General features: G+C 40.7%; 1 protein-coding gene across 3 annotated transcripts in view; it reads left to right on the top strand.

Annotated features, from left to right (window-relative positions):
* The window catches only part of CORO1C (coronin 1C), a 72,600-nt gene that overhangs the window by 44,740 nt on the left and 11,387 nt on the right, over nucleotides 1-16,473 (top strand). For all 3 annotated transcript variants that reach the window (XM_074321109.1, XM_074321110.1, XM_074321108.1), the window contains 2 exons: nucleotides 3,442-3,564; nucleotides 13,931-14,060. In XM_074321109.1, the coding sequence (XP_074177210.1) occupies nucleotides 3,442-3,564; nucleotides 13,931-14,060 (253 nt within the window). The remainder of the gene's footprint in view (nucleotides 1-3,441; nucleotides 3,565-13,930; nucleotides 14,061-16,473) is intronic.

Here is a 16,473-nt window from a genome sequence, read left to right as displayed (position 1 = left end):
TGACCAACTTGGGTTAGAGGCCCAGACCTTCCTTGCAGTCAAAAATCTGCCTGTAACTCTGCATACTCAAATTCCCAACAACAGATTAAAAATAAAGTTGACCCTTGAAGAACACGGGTTTGAACTGCATGGGTCTACTTATAGGCGGATTTAAAAATCTCTTCTCTTTAGTGATGACCCTTAATTTTAACATGGTCACATGACTTAACATCTAAAACTAGTCAATTTTTCTGCCTTTCTTTAGTGAAAGGCCCTGAAACCTTTGAACTCTGATCATACCTCTTTATATCTTACATGTTAATGTTGTCTAGTATTTTAGTCTGTCTTGTTTTGTCTGTACTTCAATTAGTCATTATTACTACTATTATACAGTCAATGCCTATTTACATTTACACATTTACCGTTTTTCATTTTGCTCACTGTTGTTTTGGTATCCTATTTCTTCTAGTTTACTTTCTTTTCCTGAAATAAGTCCTTGAACTCAATTCTTTGAAATTAATTTTGAAATTCTTTCAGAAAAGTTTAAGAACTTAGTTCTTTAAACAAGAGTCTGTAAATGGTAAATTCTCTTGTCTCTTTTTGTTTAAAATGTCTTTTGTTTGTTTTTATTTTGGGTCACTTTTCAATAATATTTGATCTGGGTGTAGGATGCATGAGTGGCTGTGTTTCACAGCTTTGCACTTCTGAGGTATGTCTTTGTCTGTAATTGCTTTTGAGAAGCCTGCCCACGGTTAGTCTAATTACTCTCTTGAGGTAATATTTCTTTTCTCTATGGCTACTTTTGAGACTATCTTTGTTTTAGGTATTCTAAATTGCGTTAGGATGTGAACAGATGTGGATTTATTTTAATTTATTCTACTTGGGACTTGTGCCTCTTGAATCTGAAGACTTACACCTTTTATTGAACCTGGAAAATTCTCAGCCATTATCTCTTCAGTTTTTGCCTCTCTTCCATTCTCTTTATTCTCTCCTTTTGGAATGTCTGTTATTAGGTTGGTGCAAAAGTAATTGTGGTTTTTGCAATTATCCTTAACCTTTGAAACCAGTTACTTTTGCCCCAACTTCACAAGTGTGTGTCAGACCTCATCCTGGCTTTGGTGTCTCAGAATGTTTTCAATTATGAAACACCACACATTCAAAAGAGTGACTATATCTATAGTTTAAATAATAACAATACAGAAGTTGTATAATATTCTACATCAGTATGTAATATAGTGCTATTATTATAAAACGGGCACCTGTGATTTCACCACCAGCAGCTTGGGCAGAACAGTCCCTGGAGTGGTCACTCCTGGGGTGACGTACTCAGGTGGTTTTGTGAGGACGCAGTCAGGGAATTAGGTAAGACTGGCTTAGGTGCTCGGTGACAGTTCCGTCTTTAAGGAAAAACCCAGTTAGGGATGAGGTAGAGTGGGGTCTGGCAGTTGGCAATTTTGGGTACCATTTATCGAGCACTTCAAGTGCTGGGAAGGTACCAAGTACTTTGCCTCAATTGTCTCAGGTAATCCTCACATCATGCTCTCATTTTATAGTTGAGGAGCAGAGGCTGAGAGAGGAAGTAAGTTGGCCGGGATCTTGGGTAGAAAATGGCAGAGCCGCACCTCCAGCCCAGACAGTCTGGTTCTCAAGCACTGGTGCTTCGCTGCCTGTAAATGACCCCCGTGTCATCTCTTCCAACACCTGAGTTCTGCACAGTATTGTGTTCCTCGGCGTTTTCTTCTATGAATTCCTTTTTTGGTGATGCGACTCAGGAGATCCAAACTGGATTTCATTAGTTCCGCAAGAGAAAAGGGGGAGCGTGTGCAAAAAACTCAGGCCTTCGGTCTGTAGACAGGTGTATCGTCACACCTCAACGCGGAACTCACCTTTCTCAAAGAGAACCTTCCCAGAGGCCGTGGCCTGGACAAGCCTGGTTGGATGCCCGTCTGTGTTCCTGCGCCCTGCGTCGGTCCTGGGGGAGCAGGTCTCGTGCTGCACTGGAATTGGTGGTTTAAATGTCTTCTCTCCTCTCACCGGCCTCCATGCTCAGCCAGGACAGGGCTGCCATGTGCACTTCTGTGTGGCCCCACTCAGCACTAATAATTCACACAATTCAGCCCATAGTACTTCACACTAACACATATTTGTCATTCCTACTGGTGGAGTAAATATATTACGCTAGGAGAACTAATAAGAAATGACAGTTTTTATTGAGTACTTACTATATCCTAGGTAAATTAGAATACCGACATCCCTTGTACAGACAGTGGTAATACTAAGTGATGATTTACCTAAAAACCTCTCCCTGAATCCTCCGGTAATCCGGGGAGATAATTATTATTGTTACTCATTTTACAGATGATAAGCTGAAGCTCAGATGACAGGACTTGCCTGAGGTCACATGCTGGTTAGGGAATATGGCCTGCATTTGAACCCTGTCTGTCTGACTCTGGAGCCTGTGGTCTTTGCCCTTTAGCAAATTGCAAGGCACACTGGAGAAACAGAATTTATTGATCCTGAAAAATTGCCAAGAAGCCTGCCCCAGTGTTGTGATGACTTGCCATCACAGGAGAGTCACAACAAAAAAGTGGGTTTCGTTTTGCATGGTGGTGATGCCTTTTTCTTCACCTGCTGTTGGAACATGTGGACCCCTCAACATGGACTGACATTATGCTGCTTAAAAAAAAGGAAGTAGCTTTTGTGCATCTGTTGTTACAACGGCATTTGCTTGGTTAACACAAAATTGGTCTAAGCCAGATTGGCTTGTTAGATTCAAGTGTGTAACGTAAGCAAATTGTGATGGCTACTTAGGACCAACATTAAAAATTGTATTCTTAAGGAGGTGTGGAACTGGATAATGGATGAGATCTAGTTGGTATTAATTAGACTGTCTGGCTGCCATTTCTATTGCTTGAAGACAGTGGACAGACTGAGACATTAAAATGTAGTCCTTTAGCCCCTAAACAATAGCTAAAGTGTTTCTTTTTATTACCTTAACTTTGCTTGCTCAATAATGCTATTCATTTCCAGAGCTGTTAATTAGTATATTCAAGGATATTAGCTTATATTAAAATTTACATTTTGAATAATAGCAAGGTTTTTATAAATACACCTGTAATTTTTTATAAATACACCTATAATTTAAATTTGGCTATCATAGAATTGTATTTTGGTAGAAGACTCTTGTGTTCTCTTTTGCTATATCTATTAATACTGTTGATTAAATAAAATGTTGTTTTAGAAATTTGGATTCTTAATTTGGTGGAGTGTCATCAGTAGCAACTGTTTCGAGAAATGAAAGTTGACGGTTCTTACTAGTTGACATTGGCTTATATGAGTGTTATCATTTGTAAACCGCGGCAAGTTTTGGGTGGAGGCGATCAAGGAGAAATGGGTCTGAGAGAACACACAAACTCTGTGGCATTGGTGTGACATACTAAGTTTGTTTCCCTCTTCTTTCAGACGGGTCGCATTGACAAATCCTACCCGACAGTGTGTGGCCACACAGGACCGGTGCTCGACATAGACTGGTGCCCACATAACGATCAGGTCATTGCCAGCGGTTCAGAGGACTGCACGGTTATGGTAAGCTGCCAGGCTGTGGCCCGCACACAGGCCCGTGAGACTCGCCTGCTGCCTTCAGAAAGCGTGTGTGTGTGTGTGTGTGTGTGTGTGTGTGCGTGCGTGTGTGCGTGCGTGTGTGTGTGTGTGTGTGTGTGTGTGTATAGAGGCCCGAAAATCGTAGCAGTTTTGATTGTCCATTGGATTATACAGGATTTAGTGACATTAAAGTTTAACTGCAGATAAGCTTTTTACAAGCCCTTCTATCAAAAGATTGGACTATGTTGTCTTTTTTCTTCTCTGGTATGAGTGTGTGTTTGTATGTGTTTATTGCCTGTTGACACATCAGCTCTAAGGGAAGATTTAGAGAAACTGAAATGACTTTCCAGTAATTCTGTGAATACCATTGGACCATGTGATTCTCCCCACCCCCCAAAAAAGGAGAGAAAACACTACCAGCATGAATTGTATACTACAGTTAAATAAGATACCAAAGGTTATACAGATAAAATGGGGTGTGTAACAGATACTGAAAGATAGTAAGGAGTTTTTGCAAGTGATTCTTTACAAGATAATGTGAGAAGGTGTGTTCTGTCTAGTTGACCCCGGTTAAGAAAGTCCTTTTTATGCAGCTCTACAAACATTTTGGAAGATTTTAAAGTAAGTTCTTTATATTTTTCTCATTTGGATTCCAAAAGTAGGTTATGTGTGAAGCCAGGCTTTGGGGTACTTTTTAATGTAAAGCTTGCTATTCTTGCTTATGTTCTTCTTCGCCTGACAATGTAATTATTGGTTTGAATCATTTTTAAGTCCTAGCCCAAAATATATTGAAAAGGTTAGTCGTAAGCACACATGGGGAGTACTGAAATAAATGCTAAAGTAAGTGAGAGTAGTATTACACACGTCAGGTGGAGAGCTTGGAGAACCACACTCCTTTTAGTTCCCTCTTCATTTTCTGTGGACTGAACCAGACTTACACACATTGTTTGGAAGCCTTTATTAATTAAAACTATTTTACATAAACATAAATTAATTCCTGAACTGTGTCATTTAAATATTTACTCATCTTTTCTCATGGACTTTTGGCTGAGGCTAACTCCTCCTGTGATCTCGTCATTTTGGCAGCCAAAGCATATTAAAGAAATATGCTGCTGTTAAAAGGAATTGTTCCGTTTAATGTGCCTTGCAAATTGATTATTTTGATGGCTGCAGACACATTTTGCTGAGGGAAAGGAACAGTGTTTTGACCTGAGGCCAAAACTGAGTCTTAACCTGTCTTGAAGAAGTAGGTTTGATCCATCTTTCTCTCCAGTATTTATCGGTCATATTGCCCCTTTAAAAAAGCTTCTGTATTATAAAACACACTAAACAAAGTTAAGTGAATTAGCTGATGATTTATTACAAAGTGAACACCCTGTAACCATCACCCAGGTCGTCAAGCGAGAACTTTCTCAGCCTTTCAGACTCTTCCGTGCTCCCTCCCCAATCACGAGCCCCTACTTCCCTCAAAATAACCACTGTCCTGATTTTCCTAATACTCACTTCCTTGCCTTTCTTTATGGTTTTAATCACTCAAGTGTGCATCTCTAGACACTGTAGCTTAGTCGAGCAAGTTTTAAAAACTTGAGTATGTCTTTTAAGTCTTTCTTAATCCTTCTCCATCCTTTGCTTGTCCTTAACTGTGTTATCTGTTAAAGAAGACTGTCCTTTGGCCTCTATCTTTCAACAGTCTAGATTTTGCTGCTGGTGCCCTCTTGGTGCAGCTCAACATGTCTTCTGTCCTCTGAATTTCCTGCAAATTGGCAGCTGGATCCTGAGGTGTGGTCAGATTCAGGTTCGATCCCTTTGGCAAGACTCGACAGCTAGTGCTGTGTTCCTCCACCAGGAGGCACAAGATGTCAAGTGCCCAGTTTTTGATTTGTGCAGCTATTGACGCTCCACACCTAGATCCAGCACTTCATTTGGGTGGAGAGGAGGTTGTCACAAAGTGGTGATATTCAATTCAGTTACTTTGTTTTCAATTTTCAGTTGGTGAAATTTTTAAGGGGAAACTCCCTCTTACCTACTATTTAGTTACCCAGTAATGTAATTCATTAGGAAAGCAGGATAAATGCTTGATTCTTTCCTTTTATTTACCCTGTTTTCAGGATAATACATTGGTTCTCTGTCTTCCTCAGAAGGTGACCGATTAGTTTTTTTTTCTTTCCCCCTTTCATTTAATTTTGAACTCATGGATTTAGACATATTTCACAGGTTTCAATCTATTACAGTTCTTATCTCAGAGCACAAGTCACCCAGTCTTTGTTCATGGGAACCTCTCAAGGTTTCTGAGTCCTTTTGACGTAACCCTACTTTTTAGTAGCTTATTTGCTACCTGGTTTAGTGAGGTCCAGGCTCATCCTGGACATCTCCGGCCCCACACCTCAAATCGGCCATTTTCCTTAGAAGCTCTGATTTCTTTGAATGGAAAGTGGAATTTCTAGATCACAATCTGGGTGCTAGAGATGCTTGTTGTTACCATGGCAATCATTGTTTTTAAGACTTTGATATTGTAATAACTACGTATGGTGTCAGGTGGGTACTAGACTTATTGGATGGATCACCTCCTACGTTATATAAATGTCTAACCACTATGCTGTACTCCTGAAACTAATACAATATTGCATGTCAACTGTAATTGAAAATTTTTTTTTAGAATTTAAAAATGCTTTTCAATAAATGGGGCTAGAATATACATATGTATTTAAAGATGACTTCATCTTAATATTTCCCATTCAAATTTAGGACTATAGAGTTTACCGAACCTCTTTAATATTACATCTCTATCTCTTTTCTGCCATACTAAGAATCCTAGTTCTCAAGGAGTCAGAGGATGAATTAGAATACTTTGATCTCATTTGCTTTTTCACAGTATGCATAGAGTAATCTCAGAGTAAAAATACTGCTAGTATCACCACAAATTATGATTACTGAAAACAGTTTTTAGAAAATTAACTTTCAGTCCATGCTATCTCTATTTTTCCTCCATTTAAAAATGATGTACTCTGTATTTTCAAGATCATATAGCCTCATTTAACAGCCTTATCTTTGGTTCTGCAAGTAACTACATCCTCCCCCTAGTTATTTTTTAGCCCTTAAGTATGGCACTGATATTTTAATCATTTAACGTCCCCCAAATCATTTGTTATTATTATTAGGGTAATTACAAGAAGCTTTTATAACTTAGCAGGTGAAATGAAATTTTAAAGAAATACTTGATTTTCTCCGACCCCACCTGCTTCTTAATATCTAATTTTCCACTTTGCTCTTCTGAAGATAAAAGAACACGGCACAATAGATTGAATGGTTTCAGACACCACCGTTTTAAACAGAAAAGTTCTCTGTAGTTTCCCAAGCCTGGGCTGTTGGTAGTAACCCATGAGCTGCAAATAGTAGGTAGTATGTCAAGGCCTCGTTCTGGTAGAAAAAGGATACCAAGAAAAACACGAGTCTGGGAGTTCTGGGCACATGCAGGTCACATACGTGCTTTTGGCCTCGGTTGCCTTACATGTAAAATAGTAATAATAATGTCAGTTGAGAGAATCAAGGAAAGTATAAATGGATAATGAGTTGTTGTTTTTTGCCGTGAGTTTTGATGTGTACCTGCAGTGGATTCATAGCAGTAAGAATATCTTTAGCAAATATTCAGTAGAAAAAATACAGTAGAGCCAGTGTATCAAATGAACTGTAAAGGAACTAATTTTAAAAACTGCCTTTTGTATTTGTGGTATAATTCCATTGAGTCCTAAGCAGTTAAGTATTGATTTGTTAATTTTGCAAGCATTGATTTCATGACAGTGATGTCACTTTGTAGTATTAGGAGAAAGAACGCCAGCCTTAGGGTGCATTCCTCCATGTTTCAGAGATGGCTTCTTTAAGCAGCCTGAAAGTAAATTATGTTGGTACAGTTTGATGTACATTTAAGGTACTGCTTTTAATGTACCACTATTTGAAGTGATGTTTTATACCAGCAAATAGCAATTATATAAAACCTCCTCCTAAAAACTCTACTCTGCTCCTAAGTTTTCCATATTTTTGGTACTGTGAGTTACATTTTTTCCTCCAATAATACCTTCTCATAGAGAACTTTAGAGATTGTGGCTACTAGTATTTCACTTGGGAAAATTTCAGCTCCAAGGAAATAATAGTGCTTAAGTAATACAGAGAGCAGCCAAGTTAAGTTTTGTGAACAATGTGAATTCAACACTGTCCCTTCTACGTATGCAGGTCGTCGTGACCAAGCACTGATTCAAGAGATTGGGTTTGCATACCTGTTTCTTGCAGAGTCTGGGTGAGGGTAGGATCTTTCAGACAGAACAGGAGTCTTACATGTCTCCATCTGGATGTTCTGAACAGTCCCAAGGAATTAAGTTGAAACGGACACTTTTCCCTTCTCCCAAATCAGTCTTACACTCCTGTGGAAATCAGCAAAAAGAAGCCTATTTGACACATTTTTGCCTCCGTTGTACATTTTCCTAATACAGTTTTCGCCTAATACCGAAGTACGTCAGAATGGCAGTGGTGGTGTAGCTGGTGACGCCAGCGTGTACCTCAGGGTTCCTGCATCTCTCAGCCCTTCAGCAGGGCTTCACGTAATTTCCATTTTGTGCAGATTGGGCCATTTGCCAGCGGGTATTACAGCCTTGGCAAATCAGAACCCAGCTCTCAATTCTTGATTTTCCCCCAAACTAATACTGTTCTCCGCGTCCTGGTTCATTTAGGAACATCCTGACTTTCTGTATCCTTGCCCTTGGGAGTCGGATCCGCGGCTTCGGCAGGGGATTGTGCTGCTCTGCAGCTGCTACAGAAGCTGGAAGCCTCTTCCTGTCTCTCAAGATCATCTCTTTCCTTCATTTCCCCTTTGGAATTGGTTTCCTTAGCATCTGAAAAAAATGTGGCTTTTGGGGGGAAGAGTCCTTTTTGTGGCTGTAATGCTAGTGCCTAGCCCAGTAGCAAGTTCATGACGGGTGATTAAAATAGGGAAGCAGTGTCTGGAAACACTTTGTGTACACTCTAAATTGGCACTGTGTTTGAGAAGTAAAATCAACCAAAGTGCACTTTAAAATTACTACTTGAGAGAAACCCACGTTTCTTAATTTTCCTTTTTGCTTGTTGGAAATGTTCTCTTGAGCTGTCCTTTTTCCGTATTCAGAATTGCACATGTGAAAAGGATGCCAGTGATACAGCAGTTCCTGCACGTGGGTTTAAAGTTGTTTTTTTCCAACACCACAGTGGGTTTTCACGGATTGATTCACTTTTCATCTGGAAGCCCTTGGGACTGATTATATTTTTCCCCTTTTCTTTCAAAACAAAACAAAAACATTGCCATAGTAATATATTGTCCAAAGAGAAAGTTTCAGGAACACACAGTATTATTTAAAAAACAAAAACGAAATCAAGTGGAAGGGGGATAGCTTGTCGTCCGTGCCAGGCCGAGACGCCCACTCTGGGCACAGCGGAGGATGTTTGATGTCTGTTTGCCTCTCTACGTGCTGTATATATGGTTTTGACAAAGCTGACTGGTATTAGAATACTAGCCGGTAGCCACGGAGCAGAGAAAGTCTCCCGGACCTGCCTAGAGATCAGTTATTCTCACTTGTGCTAATCAGCCTGGGTGTGAACCAGAGCCGTCACTCACGTGACATCTTGGCCGTAAAGGAGATATTTCAGTACTATGCTGAATTCATTTGAAGACAAGACTCATCCTAAGAAATTGCGATGTTCAGACTTCAAAATACAGGGGCTCATAGTGGTCACATAGTAACAGCAAGAAAAATAATCATGAGAGTACAGCAGGCACTGTTTTTTGACCAAGTGCTGATTTTAAGCCTTTACGTGCATGATTACATTGAATCGTTGTGGCAGCACAGGAAGGAGTCTGTCCCATTTTGCACCTTAGGAAACACAGGCCCCGAGAGTGACATTTTGTCAAAGGTCACCCTATTTTCAGTATTTCACATTAGGGTGGTGCTTGGGTGGGCAAAATGTTTTAGCTCATTTGACCTTTCCAGTAACCCCTGAGCAAGCAGAGCTGATGCTTTCTCCAGTATCAAATGAGGAAATTGAGGCTCCCAGAAATGAACGCCCGTCTGAATGCTAACTTGGCCGGTTAGCGTCCCAGCTCACATGGGGAGTCCCTGTCTTCTGACAACCAGGCCAGCGTCCTTGCTGCCACACCAGGCTGCGCCCCAGGTTACACACAAGAATACTAAGCATGTATCGAGTGGCGCTTCTGCTCTTTGCCGTCCTGGTGCTGCAGGAGGCAAGACCTCTTCCGTTTAAACTGGAAGGCCATTGCCCGGAAGCAGCAGACAGCCCTAAAATGGGCAGAGAGGCACATAATGACAGGGCTGTCATGGGGCCAGTGAGTACCCCCCGAGGGGTGTGTGTGCTTCGTGGGGAAGGACTGACAGCTCTGCTGGCTCTTTGCCACAGTCCGCAATGGAGAACAGCACCACCTCTATTTGCCAGCAGGGGCAAGAGTTCCATTATCTTTTCATTTAATTGCACAGACTTGCCCAGTCCCTTTCTCCTCCCACTGTAAGGCCTGGTGTCTGTGTTCCCTTTTACTGTCCTTTCCCCTGTCAACCTCTCAGCCAACCTCTAGGGGGCATCCACTTTTTAGAAAATTGCTATCTGCATCTGTTTTTTATTTTGAAACTTGATACTTGATTTCCTTCCTTCCTCACCCCCTTCCTTCTTTCCTTCTTCCCCCTGTCACCTTACTCCTGTTCATCCTTAGAGGTTGTCACCCTAGGGATCCTTCCTGGACATACAAAACTTGGACAGCAAGATGGTAACCTTGTGACATTTGTATTTTCATTTAGCACTCGGCTTGTACCAGCATAGCCTTGGTTATATACACAGTGTGGCGTCCTTGTATTTAATACAAGTAAGAACAATAGCTAACGTTTATCCAGAGCCTGCCTTATGCCAGGCGTTATTCTAAGCGCTTTAGACTCATATTACCCATTGGTCCTCAAAACCACCCAGCGAGGGCAGGTTCATTATTCTTCCCGTTTTCTAGTTGAGGAAACTTAAGGCCCAGACAGGGTAGGTGAACGTCCCCAAGCTCATACAGCTGATACAGGGCTGAGTCAGGAATTGAATAGTCTGTCCTAGTTCGGGAGCCCATGTTCTTAACCACTGCACTATACTGTCTCTACATTTGGGGGGCACCGATTGTACGCCAGCACCATTCTAAGGGCCTTACTGACTCATCTCATCTCGACAGCAGCCCTAGGAAGTCTAGTACTGGTGTTGGCCTCTGTGCACAGAGATGCTGAGTTGTTCGCCCAGGACTGTCACAGTAAGTGGCCTGGGCAGGAGTTGAACCAGGGTCTCTTTGGCTCCAGAGACCGTGCTCCAAACCTCTATATCACACCCCTTGTCTTTGCTTGCTTGGGTTTTCAGGCTCATAGAAGTCTCTGCTTCCTGTCAGGCAGTGAACTCCTCGAGCGCATGGCCTGTGTTCCGTCACCCTTTCCCCTCTCGCCTGGTAACGGACCTGCCTTATAGTAGCTACTCAAGAAACGTGTCGCATGAATGGGTCACCAAGGTAGTAAAACGGGTTAGGTGCCTGTATTAAATGAGCAAACCTAGTTGAAGGAGCCATTGAATCTGCTGAAAGTGACATAAAGAAGGAATGAGTGTCCTTATTTTAAAAATTATGAATGTTTTGCTCCATCATTAAAATTTCCTGGCAATCCGAGATGGATGAGGAAACTCGAGAAAGGGACAGTCGAAGTCCCATTGTGAGGTCTGCATCCGCCCTAATAGTGAAGCCTGGAAATGCTATTATGCCCAAAACCTGTTCTCCCTCCATACCTCATTAGGGACTTAGAAAACGCACCGTTTATTCAATCGTGGTCAAATCACAGAGGTTTTTCGATTCTTGCACGAAACCCCAGCAGCCCATGGTTATAGTGCCATCTGGAGGTGGCAGGCAGTATTACCACTAAGCGTGGGTCAGAATTTATCTGGTAAAATGCATTTCCTGTTGAGTCACTAAAGTCTCATTTCGTGATTGTTTCTCTGCCGACTTCATGCTTTGATCGAATCAGTCGTCATTTTCTGTTCTTTCTGTTCAAAATTTCAGCCTTCCTTAATAGTCAGATAGTTAAGTTCAATTTGGAGCTGTTTTACTAATCATAATCCCCGAGTAAAAAATAGTGCACATCAGGATAAAAGCATACGAGTATGTAGTGCTGGGCAGCCGGGGGCAGGGAGCAGAAGCCCTCATTCTCCCAGGGGAGAGGCTGAGGTCTGGCTGAGGGTTAGAGAGAGGCGAGGCAGGTTTTCTGTTTGCCTTCTATGCTTGTTTACATCTGCCTTGTTTAAAATTTGCTGAGTGGTGAGGGTTCAGGGGAAATTAGGTGACACCCTAAACTTGGGCCTTTAAAAGCCACATTTATTTTGCCATGATTTGCATAAGGGGTTATATTTAGGTGGGGCAGCATTTAGCTATAAAAATGAATGGTCACTTAACTCATCACTTTTTCCACGCTTCAGGATGACAGACTTTTTGTTCTGATTATTTGCAGGACAACAGAACTGAGCTGAACCTTAAACACTCATCTAATTCAGATCTCTTCCACTAAGCAATTGAAAACAGACAGTTGTTTGTCTCCTTAAAAATCCCCAACAAAGGAAAATTCTGTTTCTCACTTGTTGCACTGTTGAGCATGGTTTTTCAATGGCAAGTTCTAATTTTTCATGAACTAGTTCCTTAAAAGTTTTTTGGTGGTAAATTATATATCTTCATATACAAGAAGATAATTAAACCTTTTCACAAACTTAAATAGTACTTAATATCTGGTTTTCTACAGGCTTCTTGATGCTATTCAGCTTGGCCATGACTCAGTCTCCTTTTTTTTTAGAGGGTGTTTCTTAGTCTTTTAAAACCAGGTCTTCCATTGTTAAAGTTTCTTGTTCTTTACATTATTTTCCTGTGTTCTCCAGCTCTCACTAGCCCCCTAGACCCCCACCACTCATCTACTTTCTGTCGCTCTCTTTTTTCCTATTCTAGACATTTCATATCCACGTAGTCCTACCATATCCGGTCTTTTGTGACTGGCTTCTTTTATGTAGCATAATACTTTCAGGCTTTGTCCATGTTGTAGCATGTATCAGGACCTCATTCCTTTTTATGGACAGATAGTGTTCCATTGTACAGATATATCACATTTTGTGTATCCATTTATCAGTTGCTGGACACTTGGTGTTTCCGTCTTTGGCTGTTATGGATAATGCTGCTAGGAACATTTGTGTCCCAAGTTTTTGTGTGAACACATATTTTCATTTCTCTCGGGTAGGTATCTAGGAGTGGTATTGCTGGGTCATGTGATAACTATGCTTAATCGTGTGAGGACCTTCCAGACTGTTTTCCAAAGTGGCTGTACGATTTTACATTCCCCTCAGCCGTGTAAGAGGGCTCTGATTTTTCCACATCCTCACCAGTACTTACTTGTTAATCTTTTTGATTCCCTCCTCTTATTGGGTGTGATGTTTTATCGTGGTTTTGTTCCGCATTTCCCTAATGACTAGTAACGTTGAGCATCTTTTCATGTGCTCTTTTGACATTTGGATATCTTCCTTGAAGAAATATCTCTTTAGGTTCCTTGCCAGTTTTAAAAATCAGGTTGTTTTCCTGTTGTTGAGTTGTAAGCGTTCTTTATATATTCTAGATAAATGTCCCTTATCAGATATGACTTACAGACTCTTTTGTCCCGTTCTGTGGATTGTCTTTCCCTTTCTTGTTAGTGTCCTTTGAAACACAAAAGTTTTAAATTTTTACGGGGTCCACTTTATCTACTTCTTTTGTTGTAAAATTTGTCTTCTATGGTACATATTGCAAAACTATTAGGTATATTTTTATTTTCCAAATGTAAAATTATAGAAAATATGGTATCTTAAAAACTGCAAAATCCCCCAAGAGCCCTTGGTGGGTGGAGTTTGCTCTCCCCTCAGGAACCATGGACTTAGCTAGGGAATCTCACCCCACTACTGGTTTTCATGGTTGCTTCCATCATTTTGTGTTTTTCTTTCAGCTTTTTTTTGCATGCTTCTAACAGGAGCGTTTTGAACTGAAGGGAATTTGAAAAAAATCTTAACTAATAAATAAAAGTGGAGAGGTAACATTTTGTAGGCCTAATGGATAGTCCAATCTTGAATATCCTGTTATATTTAAGAACGACTATATATAGTCATTTCGCCGTGTTCTGCATTTCATCCAAAGACCACCATGTGTTCTGCTTGTGCAGAGCAAGTCTTCAAACTGGGTGGTCACAGTACATGTGGTAATGAAAGGTGATCGCTTTCATATGGGTCATCTTTCTTCCTTTCCTAACAGGTATGGCAGATCCCAGAAAATGGACTCACCCTTTCCCTGACTGAACCTGTGGTGATTTTAGAAGGTCACTCAAAGAGAGTTGGCATCGTGGCCTGGCACCCAACAGCCCGCAACGTGCTTCTTAGCGCAGGTAGGAGCTAAGAAGTTCCTCTCCTTTCCCCGTGCCATCACCTCATGCATCCTTTGTTTGCGGAGGGGAGCAGCAAATGCGTTTGATTGTGTGCTATACAGTTTGAAAGCAGATCATTAGGAATCTATGGTGCTGAGATGCAATGCATCCCAACCCATATGCTCACATGCGTGTGTGCATGTGTGTGTAGACGACTTTGACCAGCTGATGGAAGCTATAGACTCCTGCTTAGAAGAATGAACAGATACATACTTATTTGCCTGCAATTTCAGCAGATTCATGGTTCCTACTAGGACCCTCCATGGACCACAGTTTTAGTTATTCCTGATATAGTAGAAGGGAAACAGGTGGGTGGGAGCCAGGATCCCTGGGTTCCAGCTCTGGAGTTGCTGCCAACTTTGGGGTAATCCTGTTAAGTAAATATCCTTCTTCCTTTTAAAAACTACTTGTGTTTTTCTCTTCGATACAAGTAGTACATGTATGTTATATAGAATATATATAAACAAAAGGAAGAAAATACAACTCACTTGTAATCCTACCACCTGGAGGGAACATCATTACCATTTTGGTGTTTTCTTTTCAGAAAATATTTTTGTGCACATACATAAATGGTTTTACACATGAAGACGGGTTCAGACACTTCGCATATGACCTGCTTTCTGCACTTAGTGGCACTTTTACATGTGCCATTAAATGTTCTTCCTATGATATTTCTAATGGCTCCATTAATAGTCCATTATTTGGATACCTCAGTTTTTAAAAAAATCAGCCCCTTATTTGTGGACATTGAGGTTATTTCTGATTTTTCACTGTTAAACAGCACTGCAGTGAACCTTTGTGACTAAGTCGTAGTGTTCTTATTGGTTTCCCACTTGAGTAGTTTCCGAATTTTATCTTGCAAAAATCTGTTTCTTGTCTAAAATTTGAGATTTTTATTTTCTTTTATAGAAGCAATACAAAAGGCATGAGGGAGCTTTGTGGGGATGATGGAAATGTTCTCTGTTATGATTATGGTGGTGGCTATATAAATATACACACTTGTCAAAACTTAATAAATGTATACTTCAAATGGGTGCATTGTGTTGTGTGTAAATTACACCCTAATAAAATTGGTTTATAAGAAAAGGAATACTGATGTTAGTGGTAGAATTTTAAAGATCTTTCCCTTCACTGGTAAAAAGAAGGGCAGCAGCTTAGTTTTTAACTGAGAATAAAGGATATTTATGATACAGTGAGTTAAATAAAAAGTTTAATGCCAGGTACCTACTGAAACCAAGGGCTGCTTTTCAAAAAAGGCATTACGTAGGCAGGCGCTCTCTCTCTCTCTCTCTCTCTCTCTCTCTCTCTCTCTCTCTCGATAGTCAACAATAGTAAAAAAAAAAAAAAAAAAAAAAAACAAAACCAAAAAGAAAAGGTCTCAGAATTTAAGTTAGGAAACAGGCACTCCTGAATTAGCCATTCTAAGGATTCCTTTTTTTTAAAATCACAATTGACTATACTTGGGAACCCTTCCAATGTTCTACAAAGGACCTCAGTCTGATAAGGAGAGAAAACAATTCCAAAGCTGGAATTCCATCATGGAAAATTTCCTTCTCCCCTTCTCATCGAGGTCAAACATAGGATATCATCAACGGACTGATGCCTTGCTCCCCATTACACGCAAAGGAGAATGGCTGACGCAGCGTTCTGCATATTTTAAGACTACATGATCCATCCACGGTAGCTGAAGTTACCTGTGTGCCTGTGATGAACAAGGCAGAGGAAGGGCCACGTCGCTCTCCCAGAGTTCCACTCCAACCTTTCATACTGTTGTGCAGTTTTTTTCACCCATTTCCTACTTCTCACTCTTAGGTAACTTAGGTGTCCTGGATATTAGTGTATAATTTTTCTAAAGTGCTTGCAAAATTGGTTTATTGGCAAGAATTCGCCTTCAGGAGGTCCCTCCCTTATTGTGCCTCATCCTTGAACTAATGTCCTGGAAGCAACAAATGATGCCTCTTTTTAAAAGGGCCTCAGGGACTTGGGGCAGACCCCTGAAGGAAGGATAGAGTTGATGGATTGAGGGGTTGTCTCTGAGTCAACATGGGGCCTCTTTGGAGATGAGTTTCTGAGTCCACATGCTTACTTGATTACAATTTGGGCTTCTCAAATCAGGTCAGTCTTGACCTATTTTTTTCTCCCCTTTTAAAGATAAAGATCTGCATGGTTAGACCAGTTCTTGCATTTCCCTTCCACTTCCTATAATTTGCCTTCTTTAATACAAGACCATGTTGTACAGCATCATTGATTTGAATAACCTGTCATCCACTGTTTTTGTTGAGTGTCCTCAACAGTCCTTTAAGCTTTTTATCTTTAGTGCCTCTGGAAAAGAAGCAAGCTGTATTCCTTCTGATGTTTGTGTTACTAGAAAAAG

This window comes from Rhinolophus sinicus, linkage group LG16 (assembly GCF_036562045.2).
Source record: "Rhinolophus sinicus isolate RSC01 linkage group LG16, ASM3656204v1, whole genome shotgun sequence".
Classification (NCBI taxonomy): domain Eukaryota; kingdom Metazoa; phylum Chordata; class Mammalia; order Chiroptera; family Rhinolophidae; genus Rhinolophus; species Rhinolophus sinicus.
Note: the sequence above shows the minus strand (reverse complement) of the source record. Positions and strands in the feature narration are given on the sequence as shown.